Source organism: Rosa rugosa, chromosome 5, assembly GCF_958449725.1.
Source record: "Rosa rugosa chromosome 5, drRosRugo1.1, whole genome shotgun sequence".
NCBI lineage: Eukaryota > Viridiplantae > Streptophyta > Magnoliopsida > Rosales > Rosaceae > Rosa > Rosa rugosa.
The window spans coordinates 39,655,417-39,678,349 of NC_084824.1; the positions used below are offsets into that span (position 1 = coordinate 39,655,417).

At 36.8% G+C, this 22,933-nt stretch overlaps 1 protein-coding gene and 1 long non-coding RNA gene across 2 annotated transcripts; both read left to right on the forward strand.

The window, feature by feature from the left end:
* The first annotated feature begins 8,030 nt into the window (after nt 1–8,030).
* On the forward strand, nt 8,031–9,444 carry LOC133712638 (uncharacterized). The gene is made up of 2 exons (XR_009847517.1): nt 8,031–9,010; nt 9,175–9,444. It is a non-coding gene; the product is annotated as an uncharacterized LOC133712638 (long non-coding RNA).
* A 4,048-nt stretch (nt 9,445–13,492) lies between these two features.
* LOC133712384 (uncharacterized) lies at nt 13,493–21,518 on the forward strand. Its single transcript, XM_062138494.1, has 12 exons — nt 13,493–13,643; nt 14,320–14,403; nt 14,890–15,018; nt 15,322–15,613; nt 15,844–15,962; nt 17,184–17,316; nt 18,478–18,554; nt 19,478–19,675; nt 20,003–20,192; nt 20,359–20,537; nt 20,834–20,934; nt 21,031–21,518. The coding sequence occupies exons 1-12, from the start codon at nt 13,629–13,631 to the stop codon at nt 21,164–21,166; spliced, it is 1,653 nt and encodes a 550-aa protein (XP_061994478.1). The 5' UTR covers nt 13,493–13,628; the 3' UTR covers nt 21,167–21,518.
* Nucleotides 21,519–22,933: the final 1,415 nt, after the last annotated feature.

A 22,933-nucleotide genomic window follows, 5' to 3' on the forward strand; every position in this document is an offset into this window, starting at 1 on the left:
AACGCAAGAATAATTGAGAGTCTTGCTTGATATTGTGTCGTGACAAAAATCCTAAACACTTGTTCCTTGGTTGAGTGTTATAGGTTAGTTGCTCATGCGTATGGAGTTACTTGTGATCTAAAGAGTTGCTGTGAAGCAAGAAAAGGAAAAATCGAAGAACAATCAAGTGAAGAAGGAGTTCGAGATTGAAGACAAATTGCATATTAGTTTTGTCTATTCATTGTAGCCGCGCTAGTGCTATTTGAAGTTGTAAAGCACATATCCTTCATCATAATTCAATTGTTGTTATTTTGGGTTCTCAAGAGTAAGAGCCCCACAGTGTTTTTAATCTCATATTTGAGATTTTCACTGCGTAACCAAAAATCTGGAGTTTGGTTCGTTATCTCTGATTTCTGCCCAGTAGGGATTGATCCGTATACTGCAATCCCCATTTTCCAGAAAACGTATTCTGTCCTTGTATTTTCACAAGATTAATAATGAATTCACTTTATTCAATAACAAGTTAGCAGAGAAACACTTTGAACAATTGGTGCAGATAATCCAGTGTCAAGAAATTATAATCCACAAACAATAACAATGTTACCAGGAGATTTTTGAATGGATAAGTAAAAAAGGAACAAAAGGAGTCTATTGCTGTGGGTTGGGGAAGTTTTAAGGCAATTTAACAAGGGTCCATCACCCGCACAGCCTCTTATAGCACAAGCCAGTGTGTATCCTAATGCACATGCAACTGGAACTATACAACAGCATTTCCAACTTCTTTTTTTTACTTTGTTAAAGGGAACCCAAAGGCTTACTAGGCCCAAGATAAACCCCTTTAGCGCATGTGAAATGCTCCAACTGTGCATTGCAGCACAGTGCCTAGCCACTTTGACAGCTTCGGGGTTCGAACCTAGGTTAGGAAGCACACCCAACTTGAATGTACCTGAAACAATGTCAAGACATGAGATGTAAAACTAGTACAAAAAACAAAACTACTACAAGCTATTAATACTCTTGAACATAAATCATGCAAATTAACAATATTATAAAAAGATTAATACCTTTCCTTAGCTGGCCCAAAAAGCTTATAGTAATCCGGAAAGCCTTGTCGTCGTGCATTCTTACTAATCCACTCAGTTTTTGATAGCTAGAATTAAAGCTATGTAATTTTCATTATTCACTCTCAAAGATATCGATTGTAGCAAGTGCAAACAAGAGTCTCACGTAGAGAATTAAGTTAAACTATTTGCTAAAAATAAGTCACAAAAGTGACTATTGTTCTTACTGAACAGTAGTTGAAAATTTAATTAAAAACATAAGATAAACTACTGAAAAAAAAAACTGAAAAAATTTACAGATTAAACTAGACACACTAATGCAGTGAAAGCTATGAGGAAAGTAGGTGAAAATGATCAACAAGCATCGAATCGAATATAAGGATAATGAGTGAGATAAATCTCAAAGTATTATAATTTGTTATAGATCGAATTGTTGAATTAATGCCTAATACAATCTAGTGGGTGACTCTTGTATAAGCTCTAACCCATGAATATAAATCCTATTTAGTTTAGAACTAGCTAGGAAATAATAAACCTATTGGAAGTAGAAGTCCTTATTGAAAATAGAAACTTATTCTAAGCCTATTATTATTATAAAAAAAAATTAAAAAAAAAAACCTAAATACTATAGAAAACTTATGCTTTATGACGTTTCTTCTCGACACATTTCTCAAGCTGCTCCTCAATTTCTTCTGCAAATCGTTCTACATCAACAAAACTTATTACATATCCTTTCTTATTACTTTATACGCTAGGCAAGAAGTGCTCTACACCTAGTCTATTTCTTAACATGCAACCTAAAGGTCCAGTTATTAGATTTAACATGCAAAGATCTTTACATTTAAAAGGGTTTGAGTCACCACAAGGCATAACAAGTACTCGCGTCCCGCTAAACCTAGGAATTAGTCCACTAATTAGCCGCAACTAATAATCGCTACTTTAGAGAATCTGAGGAGTCCAACTATTGACACATGCATCAAACAATTGTAGCAATATAACCCTAACAAGCATACTAAGCGTGCACTTAAAGTAGACATGCAAGACATTCATCAATGAACAAGTAGTGCACTATTCTCATCTTGAATAAAAATAAATTGAATTAAAAGTCAAATCATCTTTTGATTCATGTCTAGGGACTTTAAACAGCCGCTAACTAATGAAAATTTAGCTAAACATAGAAGAAACAAAACAAAAATAAAGAAGGGGAGGAAGAAGTCGCAACAAAGGCTACGAGAGAGAGAGAGAGAGAGAGTTGATGCATATGAATATATGTATAGTGGTTATCTTCTTCTTTATTGTTGTGTAGGAAATCCAAATCGTGAAAGCATTAGGGTTACCGTGCTTAGGTGGAATTTTCCTATTGGCTTTTGAACTTGATGACTCATTCCAACCATCCATATCGCGCCATTTGTCCATATAAGTTGGAATATTTAGGTTCATACTGGTATGGACTAGCGTGTCCAAACTCACTCTTACATGTTTGATAAAATGATAAGGGCCTATTCGGTAACATTTTTAAAAATGGTTTAAAAGAATGATTTTTAAAAAACAAAAATGAGATTGTAATTTTCAAATCTAAAAATGTGTCAAGTAGAAAAAATATTCTCCATATTTTCTAAAGGGTCCTTGACCCAAAGCACCAAAATAAGTTAAAATTAACTCACTTACCCCAACAACAGATTTTTGTTCCTACTAACCCAATTTAACAGCTAAATGTCAATTTTAGCCTTCAAAAGAGTATGAAATTAAACCACAGCCACTCATCTCTCTCTCTCTCTCTCTCTCTCTCTCTCTCTCTCACACACACACACACACAAATCCCCTTTCTTCGACTTCCCCCGGCGATATTGATCTCTAAACTCTCGGCGACAACACAAACCCTGCAGCCAGCGACATCCTCTCCCTCCTCAGCGACAGTTCACCAGCGAGCCCACTTGAGGCAATTTTCCGATGAGATTATTATACCGGAGGTCCAAATTGCATATCATAGTTGCGAAGTTCCGTCGCCGAGCTCCGTCAGGTTCTCGGACTCGGGCTTCTCGGCTTTTTATCTAAAACTCTTGCTTCTGATAGATATTGAAGAACTATAGGGCAAAATACTCATCTTCAACTAATGCCCATATCTCTCGATTAAGAAAGCATCTAGTCTAAGGAAGAAGAAGATAGATAAAGAAAAAGTGGGTTTGCTTTGGTCGATCTGAGGACAAAAGGTCCGGGTATGACTGAATTTTGTGAGAAAAGCGACACCTGAGATCTGATTAAGGCCGCCGCTGGACAAGTGGCGAGGTTGAAGATGAACAGTGTTGACGAAGCAGCCAAGTTTAGTAACAACAACGACAGAGGGTTTTTGGGTCCACCTTGGAGCTCAAGCCCGTCTCTTCCTTACGTCCAAAACCAAAGTCTCTTTAGTTTGCATGGATTGTTAATGATTTATATGGTAATTGTCACATCAGGTTTAGCTTTATGCAAACATATTCATTTATTTATTGTTGAAATGTTGTTGTTTTAACTCTTAACTTTAGTTTCTTTCAAATCTCAGTTAAACTTTTAGATTAGGGAGAGGAGGGCCATAGATTTGACACTGAAATATTCTCTGTAAGAGCATCTTTTACTTAAGAGGTTGTTTTTTGGCATAAACTTGACCATCCTAATTACGTTTGGCATTTGGAGATAAGGGGCAATAGACGTTTTGAATTGATATAATCTCCTCGTTTTTTTCTTTAATCAAAGTTTTATTTGTCTAAATTTAAGGAGATTAGTTCCCATTCCGGCGACTGAAAGTTCTATTGGGGGGCAATAGTCGTTTTGAATTGATGTAATCTCCTCGTTTTTTTTTTCTTTAATCAAAGTTTATTTATCTAAATTTTGGGAGATTAGTTCTCATTCTTGCGACCAAAGGTTCTATTAAGGGGTAATAAACATTTCCGGCGACCTATGAAATCTCCAACCACTTCTTTAAGGACCTCCAGCGAGGTTTTCAGAGAAGTCAGATGGGCGGCGGCGACAGGTGACCAAATTTCGGTGGTCGGTGACCGAAATCTGGCGATCGGTAACCGGATTCTGGCGAAAGTTGGCCGGAATCTGGCGACCAGTGACGGATTTCGGTGAAGTCTCCTATGGTCTCTCTCTCTATGTAATAAAGGGGTGAAGGTAAAAAAGTCTATAAAAAAAAAACACTTAATGGGGTGTTAGGGAAGACCTCCTTAGAGTGTTTTGAGTAAGGGGGAATTAAAAAAAACTTAATGGGGTAAGTGGGAAAAAAATCTCTAAAATTGGGGTAAATGGACAAAAACCCTTTTCTAAACTGGGAGAAGGAAAGTTCTTTGCCACATACTATTTGCAAAGTTGGTTTTTTTTTCTTTCTAATCACATACTATTTGCCACTTTGCTAGTGCTTCATTTTGTCATGTAATACAATATCTACTAAATAATCTCATAATTCATGAACTATGAATAGCTTTTGTCACAACGTAAAAATGGATGGGTTACAGTATAACAATGAATTATCAGTCACAAATTAATAATGAATCGGTCATATTTGGATGTAAAAACTGAAAGATAATGAAATAGTTTCTAGTTCTAATACATCTTTACACGACTTTAGATATTAGATAATCAAAGTTTCTTGGTGTTAGTAATTATGTTCATATATTGAGATAGTAGAGGAAATTAAGAAGTAAGGCGGCGAACACGATGAAAGCGACGCAGAGATCGAGGGTAGGATCATCGGCACCGTGATCAGAGTAATGGACGACGTGAAAGGAGACAGATAGGAGTAAGAAAGAACCGGCGCTGGGGCACAGAAGTGATGGTGGATGGTAGAGCATAACAAAAGTGTCTCGGTAAGCGAGCATCAACACTAGGACTAGGGCTCAGCTGGTTGTGGAGGACGACGAAGCCAGTTATTAAGAATATAATGGGAGCCATGGCGAACTTGGTGGTTAGCTAAATCAAGATACTGGCAGACTAGCAATTAGTAATTTGGGTTTTCGAGCTTGAAGTGTGAGTTTGTTATGCAGAGGTTGAAGTGTCGAGCGATCTTGTTAACTAGTTCTAATGTGATTCATATTCTTATATAGTTCATTATTTCTAATGTAATCCGCATGCCTTTAGTTTACACATATGTGTATCACTATCACTATGCCAAAAAGGCCTTCAGACGACACACTTCAGACGACATAAGTAGAGTTTTATGTCGTCTGAAAAAGTCTGAGTTTTTCAGACGACACAATTTTTTTTTTCTGTCGTCTGAATATAGACTAAAACCATACTGATTTAATTTGGAAAAATGGTGAGCATTCAGACAACACATTTATGTAGTTGTAGAAGGTGGTGATTTCCTATCTCAAATTTGGAGGGATATCCAAAATTTTGGATGAGTCTTTTCCCTCTCAAATAGCCAAGCCCTAGTTGACTGGAAAATGCTGCGGCATTCAGACAACATTTAAATGTCGTATGAGTGTGGAACTTGTTTTAAAATTTTTCACGTTGTGCTTTTTGACCTCTATCCCTCACAATTAAGTCATTTTCTGTCCTTCAAATTCTCACTCGATCAGCTCTCTCAACTGTACCTAGAACTCGCGAAACTGAAAACCTTAAAAACCAGCCTCTCTCCTTCTCACTCAGCTCTCTCAGATCTTGATTCTCACCCTCTCCTTTGTCTTCTCGCTCTCTTTATTCTTCTTAGTCTCTCCCTCTTCTTCTTAGTTTCGATTAGACTTTTCTTCTATTTGGGGATGGGGACCTGTCCATCACCACATGTCTTTCACTTCCCAAGAACTAAATCACAGAGCAGGGGCGGATTCAGCCCTGACTGGGTAGGACTCTAGCCCCACCGCTGAACTCGGTTGGAGAATTGGAGCACTCCCGAGTCTCGACCTGAACAAGGAAGATGGAACACCGAACACAGCAACCTGCAAGGCTACAACCAGCAACCCGTCTCCGCCAGTCCGCCTCTGCAGTCTCCGAGCTCCTCCTACAGGCTCTAGGTATCTCACTATCTCTCACTCCCTCTCCGAGCTCCGCTCCTCCTCCGCTTCTCATCTGAGTTTCTGAATTCTAAATTTCTAATCTGTAAAATTGGGTTCGATACTTTGATTTCCATTTGATCTTGTTGGGAAATTATGATGGGAAATTAGATTTTGAATGGGTAAAGTTGAAATGGGTTTGATTTGACGATTTCCATTTGATATTTTGATCGTGATGGTAATTTTAAGTTTTTAACAAAGATAATGTTACTGATTAACTGATTTGATCTTGATGTTGATGTCGATTTCCATTTGAGTCTTGATCTTGATGTTGATTTTAATTAAGGTAATGAACTAATGATACTGATTGGGTAGTTAGAAATGGGTATGATAACTTGATTTCCATTTAATGTTGATTTCTTCTTCAATTGCAGTTTGTAACTTTGTAAGATTCATGATTATATGTCTTGTATCAGTTCGAAATTGTTGGGTTATTCACTCCGGTCACTCCACCGAAAGAGGTATTCTAAAACCCAATTCATCTCCTAATTGATAAAACCCAAATTGAAATTGTTAAAGCTAATGAAATTGTTAATAATATATCCCAGTTCTTGAGTGGGTTGAGTTCTCTGAATTTGTGCGTGTATCAGATTGGGAGGTGGATTGAGGAGGATGCTTCCGTTCTTGTTTCTGCTGATATAAATCATATAATCAACATTAAGTTTGGGGATATTATTCCAGCACATGCTCGTCTCCTCGATGGTGATCCATTGAAATTGATCAGGTGATTTAACAATCACATTTTTGCAAGATTATATGATTGAAATGGAGCTATTTAGATTTTAGTCTCATTTTTTGCATTTGGTCTTTGCAGTCTACACTTGACGGTGAGTTACTTCCTGTGACCAAAAGCCCTGGTGACATTGTGTATTTGGGCTCTACATGAAAACAAGGAGAGATTGAAGCTGTGGTGATTGCCACTAGTGGTCATACCTTTTTTGGCAAGGCTGCTCATCTTGTCGATAACACAAATCAACAGGGCCACTTTCAAAAGGTATGTTTACACTAGGATGATTTTCTTTCTTTTATTGTACAAGCTGTTTTCTACTCATATTGCATCATTTGGTTGCTTTTAGAACAAATTGCTGGACACAGTTATGCTTCTATAATGGGCTTTGGGTGAAATTTTTAATTTTACTTTGATGATATCGGATTGGCAAGTCTGTGTGTTAGCTGAGTACGTAGGTTGAGAGCTTAGTGGTCAGTGGCATTAATAGGCTGCTAAGTTATCTTAAGTTTCTGGGCAAATTTCATACAATTGTTTATTCACTTTGGTAGCTTGATGCTTGGAATTGCAGTGCTAGTGGGATTCCAGGAGAGAATATGGGTGTTGTTATACAATTCCTCTTGATCATGGTCAATCTGGGAGGACAGATAGCCTCTTGTATATCCTTCATGGACTCTGCTAACCTATGCTTCGATGACTATTGGTTTTGTAAGTCTCCTTTTCAGCAGCTCATCTCTTATTTGGGATTATACGGATCTGGGTTTGAGTTTGAAGGTCTTGTTTGGGCTATTAGAACTTAGTTATGTAGATTACAATTGTATTTTGATTTGATAGGTCAGTAGTTTTTGATTTTGTTTCATTTTGATTTCACAAACTATTATTGCTATTCCGAGAAACTGATGCTGGGAGTGCAGGTTAAAAAAGTTTTAGTGCGTCTCTGCTTCCCGTGGCCAATCATAGATCCCTGAGATCATGGTGTTGCCCATGCTTGAAATGAAGACCCAAGCAGGAAGATGCTACATGGTCGGGGCCTCCAAAGGTAGACAATCTCTTTTATATTTGTATTTTCTGGGTCCTAGTGTTTAGCTTTTGTTTGGCCCCATTTTGGGTTAAGCCATCTACTGTCTTTTACATGTGTAGTTTCTAATTTCTTATTAGTGTTGTCAACTTGTCTGCTTGAGAAAATGAGTAATGAGCCTGTATTGGTTTGTTGGTCTTTTTGAAACGGAAATGTGTTATAATCACTAATGAGAGAGCATCCTGAAACTTCAGGAAGATAATCTATTGCTAAAGGGAATTTCTATATTCTGTGCTTATATTTTTGCTCCCTTGGTTCTGCTTGATGCAAGAGAACCTTCATGCACAAGGGGGATTATATTATGTACTTGATGTCATTGTGATGATAAACTGGGTGACAATGCTTGAAATAAATCTTTTATATGTGGTGTTTTTTTTTTTTTTGGAAGATATCCCAATGGCTCAGTTTTGAAGCACTAGAACGAAAAAAGACATGAACTGTAAATTAACTGAGGAAAATGTATTCTTTTGTAGGGTAGCTAATTGTTATATAGTCAATTTCCAGTAATATGGGTAGGCCACTTTACAGTTTGTTGTCACACTTTGTGTTTAAACCATTTGCAGTGGATCTTTTTCAGTCGTCTATTATAGAGTGTGTTGTGGTTGAAGATTGTTAAAACAGAAGATTGTTAAAATAGAAGATTGTTAAAACATATATAACTCTTTGCCTCAAAATTGTTCCTTATTATTGATTTTGATCTTTTTATTTATTTTGTTTCACTCTACTAATACTCTTTTTGGCAAAAACTATATTTTACAAAGGCTGGGAGGGATTTGACAGATATTGAAATATATGGGATGCAAGAAATCCCACATGATGTCTTGGCTGCACATTATGGAGAGGAAGTTAAAGGATCCTTACCAGTGGTTTTTCTTGACTTTGAAATCTCTTTGGAAGTGTTTTTCATTAAAGTCCAATTATACCAAACAAAGTTCATAGACCCTATAATTTTGTTCAGTTCGATCATTTGCTTGTTTACTCTTTGGAATATTTTCTGAAAAATCATGGTCATTTGCAGAAGACAATGCCCCGTCAAAAATGGCTAAGTGGAAATCCCATCAACTCAGCTTGTTGGCGGTGTGGTGCCAGGTTCACTAGGGACATATCCTCCTCAACCACCTTTTGTAATGCGGCCAATGTATGTTTTTACTTTTCTGTGAGGTTTTATTGCTTTATATGTCTCAATGTTTGGCAAAAGTAGTTCAGCAATTATATCCTCTGCAGTTAAATACATGATTATCATATCATAGATTTATAAATAACTTATCTACATGCTTATGTTCTTTGTTTGCATCTGTGTAGGAAGCTGTCAAGGGACAATTATGGAGATTATGTGATCCCCAAGGGAAGCCACCAGGTGCAATACAGTAGTACAGCTAGCTAGTTCCTATATTTAACTTGTGTCTAGTAGAAATTCTTCCTTCATTAAGAATGTGGACTTGTTTGCAGATTCAAATTAGTAGATATGGGCCATTTTGAACTGATGCTCATGATTAGGGTTGTGTACATGAGACAATGATGGATTAGTGGAAATTGCAATGAATGATTTTGGATGTGGATTTTATGGTTTCATGAATGGGTAATTTTAATTTCCAGATGCATGCATACCAATTGTAACAGGAGATGTGTTATCTCAAATTGCAAGCTACAACAAAAGCACACCAAAATGTGTGGTTGCAGCTAAACAAAAACAACACAAAAATCAAATAGAAGTCTATTGTCTTTTTGGCATTGGGACGATAGAAAATTGTAGTCTAAAGGGCAAAACAACAACATAAGTTGGACGAAAGTGTTGGCTAAAACGTATAATAACAACAAATAAGTGTGGTTGGAATCAATCACAGACAATATAAAAGACCTCATAAAAGACCTTTCACACAACACTCAAGTGTCGTATGTATGTACCCTAGAACGACACTTAATTGTCCTCTGATGCTCTTTACGACCACATATAATTGTCGTTTAAAGTAAATTAGCACAACCTTTAAATGTTGTTGTATGAGAGAAGACACTACATACGAGTCTTCATATTTCTTATTTAAGGGCATTCAGACCACACAAATAAGTCTTGCAAATATGCTTCACACAATAGTATTTAAAAAAATACTGTGGTTGTTTTGTTTATCAGACAATACAAAACTGTTGTTTGAATGCTTTTAAAGATACAGATCACAATGTTCCCAAAATGCAAAACTCATCAGACGACACAAGACTTTTATTTTTTTATGTCGTCTGATGCCCCCAAGAGACGACACCGTACTAGACGACACATTTTTGTTCGTTCAGACAACAGAACAGTTTTGTCGTCTGAAGGCCTTTTGACATGGTGTATATACAAATGGAATCATCGAGAGGCAGCTTTATGTTTCTTTGTTTCCTTTCTTTGTGATAGGAGCATTATATGCTACGTTTTAAATATTTTTCTACTCAAATTTTGCTTAGTTACTCTCCTAACATTATCATTTCTAACTTAGATTAGTGTTTATAGGTACAATTGAGCTCCAAACACAAGAAATGAGCTAACAAGAGCTAGAAATGATAGACACGAAGGTAAGGAGGAAATGAGGCGCAGAAATGATCAGAAATGGAGAAATGAACCATTCTCAATCCTACTAGGAAAAGAAATCCCAGTTGAAGTAGGAATCCTGAGTTAACTAGGAGTCAATCTTGGAGAAATGACAAAAATGGTAGAAGGGTTGGATAAGAAAACCTAATCTTGCCAAGAAAATTAATGAAACCTGATGTGACTAGGAGTCCCTTTTAACCAAGGAGAACTCGAGAAGGTTCCAGAAGGTTCAAGACTGTTTCAATTCCTCACAAGAATCCTTATTGGACTAGGAAACTTGTTGGCATAAGGAGTCCTAATGATACCAGGATACCTAGGAAGGCTAGGAGATCACATAGCTTCAAGATGACTAAAAAATGTTTAAGAATACTCTAGAATATTTATGTATTTCGGCAAAGAGAGGAAACCTAAATTAATAAGGTTTCTAGGACGACATATAGGAATCCTAGATGGATAATACATGCTTTGGCCGGCCATGAAGGTTCTAGAAGAAGTTAGACGTCATCTTTGAGGAGTTTGGAAGGTAATCTACTTTGTGTGCAATTAGGAAAATGAAATAAAAGTTAATAACTGATTCCTGGTTGCATAAATATTACAAGGAGGCCGAAATTAAGGGTAAATACATAGTAATTTTGGCAAAGATACATATTGCCAGTGGCAGAGCCAGAATTTCATATCAAGTAGGGCACTCAAAAGTTGTAGAATTTTTTTTTTTTAGTATTTAAAATATATACCAAAACTTTAATAAAAGATAATAAATTAGAATAAAATTAGGGTTGTTCAAGTAAATCCAAAATATGTGTCTGGCCCAAACTCTAGATTACTTACTCTAGTTGTAATAGAGTTTGTATTAGAGATAATCCCGGAGAATCTTAGTAGATATCCAATCAATGTACGATTATGTTTTCATGTACAACTCTATCTCTATGCTTGTAATCCTCGATCTATATAAAGAGGCCCCTATTATATATCAATGAAAGCACAACAAATTCTCTCTCAAATATGGATTCCCTAAAACACGTTATCAACATGAAGCCCTAGCCCTGAAAACCTAATTTCGTAGCCCTCAAATCCGAGCAACCATCGCTACACACCATGAAGCCCCAAATCCCAAGAGCCCAGAACTGGCGGCGGAGTCACCGGAACTGGTCGAAAAAGTACCGAACCGGCCCCCAGAAGAAAAAAACAATCCCTGCCCGATTCGTATCCTTCCAGACCGCCTTCTTCCTTCAAACTTGGTCATTATCGGCGCTGACGAGGGTGTGGTCCAGAAGGTCGCGCAAGTTAAGCGAACAATATTTTAGTCACTCCGGTCACCGACCTCAATTGCTTTTCGAGATCAATTGTGAACGAAAATCACAGGAGTAATTGCTAATTACTAATCTATGTTACCTGGGTTGGTGTCCATTTGCTAATTTGAATGGAGACTTACCGACGTCCCTTTAGATTCAGCTGCGAACCCTCAAGGACCGGCTCGGTTACATTCATCGATCACTTTCTTCAGCGCGTGCTTTCTTGGACTGGCCTGTACTGGTTCCTTCAGTTATTCATCCAATTAGTGTGCCGCCTGCCCCCTCGGCAAGAGGTCCGCTGAAGCCTAAGTTGGCGGCACCGAAGGCTCCTGTGTTTGTTACTCTATTGGTTTGGCAAGCACCGTTGCTGGCCTCGTTGCTGCATAAGCCTTTACGTCTCGTTGTCCGGAGGCAAGTTCAGATCTTGGATTAGGTTTGGGGCAAGTCAGTGTGAGGGCTGGGTTTCGTCACTGCCAGTCCTCAGTGACAGAAATGGGATTCCTTAGAGGATTTTGACTCACCAATGAATCCGGACTGGAGCGGGAGCTGACCAGGAATGATCGAGAAGCTTCCTTTGAGCATTGACTTGGAGTTTGACCGTCGGCTCGAAGAAGAGGGGGTACCTGCAGAAAACTCTTTGATGCCTAAGTCAGTACGTTTCTTAGTTGAGTGTAGTAAGAGGAATCATAATGAGATGGTTTACCTGTACGTCGGGTCGCTTTTATATAAGCGATGACTTACTTAGGAGACAAGCCACCATTAATGCTGCATTAACGACGGTGAATCATGACACATTTACGACGGTCATTCATCGTGAATTCATAATCGTAATCATTGCGCGTAGTTATAATCGTAGTTAAAGCCGTAATAATCACCACTTTTATGACCAACACTTATCGCCATACTAACTACGGAGTTAATACCTTAGTTGCAGGTTTAGTAGTAGTTAACCACTCCCACATCTTTGTTGCTAAAGGTGTGATGTTTGATGACGGCTGGAGACTAGTGCTCTGCAGCTAACTAACAGTTGGTAGTTGGTAGACATGATTGCTAGGGTTTCCTTTAGATTATGAGGCCTAAGTAGTTTATCCTTGTGTTGAGTTTTTAGGCCTGCTATAAATTAAACAATCTGAGACTTTGGTATTTGGGGTGAATCAATTTTTGAACTTTAATCAAACATTCACATCGACTGATCTAGACATAGCAATCTCACATGTTTGTGGCTCTTGTTTATAAACACTAGTAAATGATATCTCTTTAGGTGGAGTATTACTATTCTCACTGGTGGATCATTTTGTATGTTTTAACTCGAGGTAGTATAGTTGTCTATATCACCGCATGTAATGCTAGTTCTTAAGAGAAATTCTTAGGTAGGGCAGATATGCCACGTGACTGGTATCCTTAATCAATCATATTTTTCTGTTTTTTAATTGTATTCCGAAACTACTCATGTTTAATTAAAATGAAATATCAAAAACACCCCTGCATAGACACTGATTGGCTGGGGCGTACCGCCACGCGGCACACCTTACTGTACCTAAGAATCTCTTAGTTCTTAATCGATCTTTGCATTAGTGGTGCTTACATCACCATCTAATTTCTCTTTACTAGTTTACCAGTAGCATAAATTGTCATCTTTAACCTTGATAAATGAGACACGTGTGCTTCACGTGCCATTTTTGGCTGGAGTAGTGAGTGAATGTGGCTTTAGGTACTACTTCAAAAGAACTCGAAGAATTCAGGTACTCATTTCGAAAAAAAATTAAAATTTAGTTACCATCGATATAGAGGTATAAGAAGTGTTAGTCCTTTGCCTACAACAGCTCACTCCTTGCCGCCCAAACACACTCTCTCTCTCTCTCTCTGGCGCTTGCGTGCTCAGCTCGAATCTGGCTTCAATGGAGGTCGATAAGGTAAGCCCTTACTCTTCTATCTCTCTTATTCTCTGTAATTTCCTATATTTATTTTCTTGTTCGTTGCAATTTCATTTCTGTAAATTGCACTCTCTACTCCAATTTCGCTGCCTTCGTTTCGGTTTCTAGAAATTGCAAGAGGATCATGTTAAGCTTTCAATTTTATCCTAATTTGTTCACTGAAACTCTGAAAATTTTCCTCAATAAGCTTTCAATTGTTAATTACATATTGATCTCAATTTGATATAATAGCCTTTGTAGGTAAAATTATGAACCAATGGTCTGTAGCTCCGTAGAGCACTTCGGTTTCGGTTTTCATATACACACGATGCTATATATGAAGAAACCAATGGGCTTTAATGGCATGAGCTTAACCACACTACTCGTAAAAGACGTGAAATGTATGCTTTGCTTTTGAGCTAGGAATGCTCTCTGGTTGAAATGTATGCTTTGCTTTTAAGAAATTTAAGGACGAGTGAGCTTAATTGTTTTGGAAAAGAATATTACGAAGTACCGTGTGAATGTAGTTCCCTTGTTACTTCAATTACTGGTGGTGTGTGATTGTTTGGTATACTTCTCTCACGTCCTGCAATCATATTTTAGGCATTTTGTTTTTGTGATTGAATCTTTTGTTATCTAACCCATTGGTGCTTTGATGCCTTATTATTAACTGCAGCAATTGTCACCTGATGAGTTGGATAAGGAGTGCTCAATTCTACTTGAGCTAGATGAAAATGACCCTCTTTTTGATAAAAAGAAGGTAAGACAATATCAGATCTTTTGCTTTCTAAGTTTATGATCTTATCTATGAAACAGTGGTGATTTATAGGATTTCATAGTAGGTTTTGATGCTACTAAATAATAGAAATGTGAGAATGGAAGGAATGTACAATTGAGGATTGATCTTATTTGTCTATGAGCTTCTGATACTGTGATACAAGGACTTGTTTGTACTAGTGGAGGGTAGCATCAACCAAAGTAAGAATTTTCAAATTAAAGGCTAATCATTTCATCCCTAATTCTTGTTAATTAGGTAGTCTAGATAAAAGAATGTCAAAACTCAAAATTACCCTATGAACTAATGTTAATACTTTCACTTTATCTTCAGAATTTTCATACATGTTGCTGTTAATATTTTCTTGAGTACTGTTCCTTTTCTGGTGATTAGGCATATGCTTCTGATTTATTTAAGCTGTTGCTAGGTGCTACCATCATTCTTTTGTTTATTCCTCTTTTTGTGTGGCAGAAACTGCTACAAGATAACGGATTTAAAACTAAGGAACAAGTATGCATAAAAAGGTCATCAGATCCTAATTGGCTCAGTACCTCCTTGAAAGTAATGCTTCAAATAGCACGGATCATAAAACTTGATGAGGTAACTTGTTAGTCTGCTTTTTATTATTATTTAGTGCACCTCACCCAAGAGCCACAAAATATATCGAACGCCAATTTCACTGATTTACTGTAGACCATAGCGGAGCCCGTTATTTTGTGAAATATGAGACTGAAAATTTGGTTAATGTCCCGCCAAATGAATCACTCTTTAGCTCCTTCAATGTTATACTTCTGTGAGCTTCTTGGACTATTAGGCACAAGTGGTGAAAATTGACGTTAATGCTGCCTGAGACTACCTGATGAACTGTATGATTAGTTGAAAATTGTGCTCAATGGGGTGCAGGTAGAGCTTTATTTTGGGGGAGAAGAACAGTTGGACTCCTATAGTCCCAGAAATGAGCTTGAGGCCCTCAATTCTATTCTTCAGCTTGTGGAAAGTTCACTCTCCGATGCATGTGAAATAACAAAGAATGTCCTGCAAGACTTGCGCAATCTTACCATTGATAAGATTTGTCAGTTTGCTGAAGAAAACAGTTTGAAGACTACAATTGTAGAAGGCCAGAACTCTGATAAAGAAAAGCAATTGCTGCAATGGGGTGAAAACAACGGTGTCAAGACAAGGTTGCAGATAGCTTGTAAGTTTTATCAGGGATGCGGAGAATTTTTTTTCTTCCCACTTTTGATGAGATTTTTGCTTTTAATTTATTTTGTTTTGTCTTTTTCTTTTTCTTTAGGGGATTAACTAAAAATATCAAACCTAGAAACAAGAAAAGGAACCGGAAAATAAAAATAAAAATCCATCTATAAGTTGAAGGAAACTATATATTAATATATTATTTATTCTGTATTTCGTTCATCATACTAGATGTCGAAGGGGCTGGTAGAGGAGCTATAGCTAGAGAAGATCTAAAAGTTGGAGACACTGCTTTGGAGATCCCGGCATCCTTAATAATTTCTGAGGAGCTTGTCCAGAAAACTGATATGGTATGTTTTATCACTTGAAAAACCTGAATAATTACTTGAATCATTAATAGCTATTAGTGAATTACTTATGCGGTTAGATAAGAACCTTTTCAGTAGGGGGGAAACAGAGAATAGCCATAAGTGAATACAAATAGATGCCAACTCTAACAAGAGGGTGAATTGCTCCTAGATGAAAGTTCTAGCATCTCATGAACTTGCCCTTTCTTCCAACTAACGATGCTGGCTCTATATTTCTGCTAGATGTAGAGACGATAGTTGGATGATGACAAATATCTATGACCATTTGATGCCTGACCATACAGGGATTTTAGTTGTCATTCTTGATTCTTCCCACATACTGAAGGAAAATTCCCTATTCCAAAGCCACAGGTATTAATTGAACCACTAGGAATGTCCTTTTTTTTTATATATATATATTCAGTTTGTGATCCTAGTTTTTCATCTAATATAATCATAAATACATTTCTGGGCATGTTGACCCATCCCTGCTATAAGGATATAATTTCAGATCCCATAAAAGAGATGGTTATTAATGTTTATTTTGTTACTCACCAGCTAATCTGTGATGTGGCAAAGTTTTGGTGGATAGTTCCATGGAGAAATCTTCCACTTACTCTCTCACCTACTCTCTCTCTCTCTCTCTCTCTCTCTCTCTATATATATATATATATATATATATATATCACAACAGTTAGAACAAGTGGAGTTTGAACACAAGCATATAGTGCCTGGATTAGGAGGCTTAACACTACGCTGTTCAGTTATTATACTTCTATGTGTCAAAACAGGTCAGGTTTGGTGCGTAATACTTACGTAGCCTGCAATGACGCTAGGGTGTTTAGTAATTCCAAAAGACTCTGGTCTACTCTGTAGACCCCATTTCCCCTGTCACATTAATTGAGTTTATGGTGGATCTAATCTAACACTCAAAAGGACATTTTGAAGCTTTGTTGGTTTTGTGTAATAAATAAGGGAAAGCAAGGGCTCTTTCAGACTTGGGAGTTGGTCTCATGTCTGTATGTTTTGGTATGTAGTGTTATTGAAAAATTCTGTTGGGTATTCATATTACTTACCCCATGGTCATGTTGTGATGGTCTAAGGATGGAGGATTAATCAAAAGCATAGCTTATGACCAAGAAAAGTAATCCACCGGTTTACTTTTTATTATTATTATTAATCTATTTTTTATTTTTTATTTTTTATTTTTTATTTTTATTTCAGTATCATGTATTAGAGAAGTTGGAAGACACTTCCTCTGAGACTATGTTATTGTTGTGGAGCATGAAGGAGAGGCACAATACTGATTCACAATACAAGATCTACTTCGATACACTGCCAGAGGATTTTCATACTGGTACTCAACAGTTCTAGTGACATGCTTTACCTATAAAGTTAATTTTTTAGTTTTCTTCAACTCCAATTGTCATCTAAAGTGAAGCTGTATTTTGGCTTTTAGTTTCCTTTTTATGAATTTAATGTTTTTAATTGGATAGTAACAATTTGATGTTGGGAAAGATATTGACTTAGCCATTGAGGTTTAAAGGTTTTCAAGTATTCTGTAGAGTTGTTTTATTTTAAGCTGCTCAATATTTAGCATCTCAGGTAAACTCTGGAAATGCTTACATTATAGAAGAACTAGGCAAGTCAGACATTTGGGATTATTAAAATTACTTTAGAACCCTAGGAAGTTTGTAGTTGTGCAACCCTTTCTCCATGTCAGATATATCTGCTAAAGGTAATGTTAAGTCCTACAGTTTGTCCCATAATTTTCTATTTAGTTGGATAGGCCTAAGTTGGTACATGGGAAAAATAAAATTGCATCTTAAAATCGGTTTAGCGGTTTAGGGTTTAGATTGGTTTAAATTGATTGGTAGTTTGAACTTCTAACTGTAAGTACTTCAAATAAAGAAGCATGACCATTACAGAGGCATGCACATGCAGTTAATAGTTTATTTACAGAGTGGATAGTTCATCAATCTATTTAGTCATTCTTTTACAAATCTGGTGGCCTTGAACAGATGTGCGCTGAATAAAGTACTTAATTTAACATAATGATTGCTGAATTGTCTACTAAAAGTTCTGGGATGCACCTTTCCTAGAGGTTAAGGATGAATGTCCTCTTGGTTCTCTTAAAATAATAAAGGAATGCAGAAGTCCAAAAGGGCTTTATATCTTCTCTCAGACTTATAAGGTATTTTTGTACGGTTCACTCTCATTAGTCATTATTATTGTTTTTATTTTTTTTAACATGACAAGTGCAGTGACTGCCGTCTGAATTCAAATTTACTAGTTAACCATTGTCCACAAGTGTAGTGACTGCCGTCTGAATACTGTGTCTATTTTATCCGTAAAATAAAAATTAGGTGAAGTTATTTAGTGTTGGACCAATAAATCAGTTTGAATTTTGTGAATTGGAGAACTATTGATTTGTTAAGTCTATGATCACAATGACTTATTTGCTCTAATTTGTCTCCTTTTGTGTTTCATCATCTTTCTTCCTTCTATATAACTGCAGGATTGAGTTTTGGAATTTCGGCAGTGATGTCTTTGTATGGAACCTTGCTGTTGGATGAGATAATGCAAGCAAAAGAGGTTAGTTAGACCTTGCGTGGTGGTTTTAAATTAATTTGCTTGACATTTAGGCTATTTCAGTTATAAAGAAGGGTATTATCAAAATTCTTACATGATTCATGCATAGATAAGTGGCAATTTGTCCGGTATCACCATCCCCCTGTAAGAGTTTGTTTTGGCATTCCTAAATGGGCTTAAGGGAGAAGTGGGAAAGAATTTACAACCCAAGGACCAATCCACCAAGGCAAGATCAGGATGAGGATGATATTGACCTTCATTCTGCTCTATCCCACCAAAAAAAAAAATTTGTTGGTTAATTGCATTATATAGGTTCTACTTGAGTTCCATCTAACCTTCTACATTCCAACCTAAATTTTCTCATGTAGTGATCAGTATCCTAATATATTGTTCTGTAAGATCGCTGCCTGCTTGCATCTTGGGGGAATGTTCACATTGCCATTATTTTTGTTTGATAATGTTTCTTGTTGTGGTGTCTAGGACTTGATTTATTTGTACCTGGTCTTGAATCATTTTGCTTTTACCAGTACCATTCAAGCAAGAATTGCCCAATGACAAATCTGCAATGAGAAAAAGGTCTAACCCAACTAGTTGTCCTCACACAGGGTTAAATGGGGTTTATGAGGGACATGGATGGTATGTTGAGAACGGAGGAGACAAATATATTAGGATGATATGTTGAGAACGGAGGAGACTAATTAGATCTCTAAGGTGGAACCTACAGTCCATGAGAAGAAACTGATAAATATTGGTTCTCTCACTTTCATATAAGTTGAGAACAGAGTGTTGTATCTGGAGCTGTTATGTCACTTATGTGTTTCTGTTAATTCCTGGTTGGATTCATCATAATGAACGTACCTCTACTTCATGCATATGAAAAGTTTAGCACTTATAAATTGTAAGCGTCTAACTCTTTTCTTTAACAGCATTTGCGTGCTCAATATGATAAGCTTTTCCCTGCACTGTGCAATGAGCATCCTGATATCTTTCCCCCAGAGCTTTACACGTGGGAGCAATTCTTGTGGGCGTGTGAATTGTGGTACTCAAATAGCATGAAAATCATGTTTGCTGATGGAAAATTAAGGACGTGCTTGATTCCTATTGCTGGCTTTTTGAACCATTCGGTATGTCATCCATTCTCTTATCCCCATACTTTCTGTTGTCATGGTTGAGTTTAAAATAGTTGCCTTCACTGCTGACAAACATAGGTGGTTGGATTACTGCCACCAATTGATCATAACTGTCTACCCAATATGTTTTTCTGAGTAGGTTGCCACATTCTAATATGTATTCTTATAATTATTAAAAACAATAATGTCACCAGGGCAATGGCCTTGTGTCATTTACTTTCTCGACAACCATTTTTGGTTGAAGTAAAAAGTGTTTGTATACAACAAATTATTGCAATATGATACGCCATTGTCATGCTTTTGATTTACTCCTTATCACAGATATACCCACATGTAGTGAATTATGGCAGAGTAGATTCTGCAACAAATACCATAAAATTCCATCTGTCAAGACCTTGCAGTGCTGGACAAGAATGTTGCCTTAGTTATGGAAACCTCTCTACTTCTCATCTAGTTACCTTTTATGGCTTCTTACCACAAGGATACAACCCTTATGATGTCATTCCACTAGGTGAGTTTATTGCTCTTTCACATTGCAGTCTTGTATATAACAAATGATCAAGCAGCACTCAAACATAGACTGAATTTTGATATTTCCTCAACACTCCACTATATTATTGTTGAAACTTTGCTGTAGACTTGTGCTGCAGATATTAATTAATACTTTTCTATTCCAGATATTGGTGGTGCCGATGACGATTCTACTGAAGGCAGCTCCACATCTGAATGGACAACTCACATGGTGCGAGGTACTTGGTTCTCAAAGAACTGGAATATTTTCTATTATGGCCTGCCCTCCCCGTTTTTGGACTGCCTAAGGAGAGCTCGGAATCCCATGCTGCTGACTAAGACCCTTGTAATTTTCTGTCCTAGTATTTCGATGAATGTGGTTAAGTTGATGTTCATTCTCTTCTTTCATTACAAACTGGCTTTATTGTTATTGTGTATGGTGAATTCTTCCTCTTTTTTTTCATTTGACTATGTTATTCTTCTTTTTTCGTTGGTCTTTTGTGTTAATGATAAAAATCTGTCTATTTTCATTTTTCTTTCCACTTTGGTAGCTTTAGTTTAGAATTACTTTTCTGCTTCCACTTTAATGTTCATCCAGAGTTTTCATTTATGAATTTTCTATATATTTTCATTATTATACAGCTGCCAGAAAACTTGGAGAATGAAATTGAAATCCTCGAAGATCTTCTTGCAATCTTCAATGACATGATGGATAGCCTTGGTGACGCAGACCTCGATGACAGGTATACAAGTCTCCATACAATTATATCATGATCTGTGATTGAAGCAGCTGGAACATTCCTTTGTTGAAATAAACGATATATCTTCCGTATTTGCAGAAAAAACACTAGTTGGGATGTAAAGCTGGCAGTGGACTTCAAATTTCTACAAAGAGGTATTGTCTCTTCGATTTTAACGTCCTGCCATAAAGGTCTCGATTTGGTGAAACACGAACTGTCTAAAATGCATGGCTGAGGGTGTCTTGGCTGGAGCAGAGGTTCAACGAAAATATACGTTAAGCATTTTAGTGTAGAACCCCTGATCTTTTAGAGGGCACAATTCTGATTCTTGTGGAATGTGGAGTATATGCCAAACTAGTGATCACCACAAGGTTAATCTACCTGAAAATGTCTCTTTGTTTCTCCTTCTTGTATGTTGCAAGCCGCATAAGCATAGAATAGTTCCTTGGTGATGATACATTGGATTCCTAAAGCGACTTATGCTGCCTTTTCTTTTATAATATCTAAGTCTACATATTGCATTTTTCGAATGGCCATTCAAAACGAAAGGCATGCCCTTTGCCTCTCAACGTGGTCTTCCTAGTGAATTTTTAATTATTGGAGGCGATGATAATTTTGTTTATTTGAATAGAAATGGGATAATTGCTACCATTTGGCTTTGAGCCATCAATGGTATTAAATTAAAAAAAAAGTTGGATTACAATTACAAAATCTCATATCTCAAGTTCTCAACTCCATCAAATACGCTATTGGAATTAGCTCGAGTGCCACGAGTGGTGATAAATAGTAGGCTAAATCAGGAGTCGATTTCTTCCGATATGATTATGTGAAAAAAAATGGAGTAGATGAGTACTCCTTTGAAATTTAAAATAGTGGTTTTGTTGATTAGCTGGTTGATTAGCTTATACCAACAGAAACACTGCTGATGCTGATTACCAAATCTAGCCTTTCATGTTATATCTTACATGTGAAGGCCAAAAACAAAAATGAAGATACATTCCCACATGTGGCATCTATTTGGTGTATGAATCTAATTGTCAGCTGTACCATGTCCAATAAGACCATATAAGTAAATATTATAAGTTGATTAAGTTAATTCATTATGTAATTTGGTCACATCAAAATCTTAATATATGTTACATTCTTCCAGAAGGACGCCAGAACCAACTCTACTGCAAGATAATTCTAATAATTATAATTGGTTGACTACAACATTATTCTTATTCTAACAAATGATCATTATAGTTGTTACGAACTTTGAAGTGATTTTAATACCGATAAATTGTAATGAATCGTCAAAAATTTCGCTTAAATTAAATTAGATGGACTATTACAGTGCGGTTTTCGATATGACCCTAGTCCAGATCCAGATTTGACCATGTTTCCCATTCCCACATTTGAAAAAACTAGAAGCACCCTATTCGAGTGCAACCATCACCATGGAATCAACTACCACTGAAAACAACCACTCGCGACTCTAAGATCAAACGAGTAGAAGTTGCGCCAAAATCTAAAAAAGATAGGAGCCTAGGCTCGAGAGGTTTAAGAGAACAACATTAACGGTCTTCCAAGGTCAAATTGAATCCAACGTGAGGGTGCTTCATACTGAAATCAAGTAGCAAACCTTACGAATAGCTTGTGAAAGAGAGAGGAGCAGAGCATCGTTTAGAGTTCCTTTGCTAACATTAATTCTTTGGATGGTAAATTAACTTTAAATTATACTTTTATGTGTTAAAGTGAAATGACAATTGGAATTGGTCTACTCATTTCATTTCATAGTCCCTTTATATAGGGATAGAATTACAACGGAAATATCGATTACATTAATGATACTAAATGTTGATTGATCCGTAATTGTGCTGATTGATGGTAATCATTGATTCCTTGATTCCCTCTCCGTCAGTTGCTTTGATGAAGGCACACAATATGTTTTTCCTTTAACACTCCCCCTTGTGCCAAGTCAAAGCGAAATGGTGCATGAGTTGTTGCCTCACTAAAAACC

Excerpts from the sequence above, each read along its gene's own strand:
- LOC133712384 (XM_062138494.1), top strand. Across the intron at positions 15,614-15,843 it reads GACAAGGTTGCAGATAGCTT|ATGTCGAAGGGGCTGGTAGA; the intron begins GTAAGTTTTATC and ends TCATCATACTAG. Across the intron at positions 20,193-20,358 it reads TTATGATGTCATTCCACTAG|ATATTGGTGGTGCCGATGAC; the intron begins GTGAGTTTATTG and ends TTTCTATTCCAG.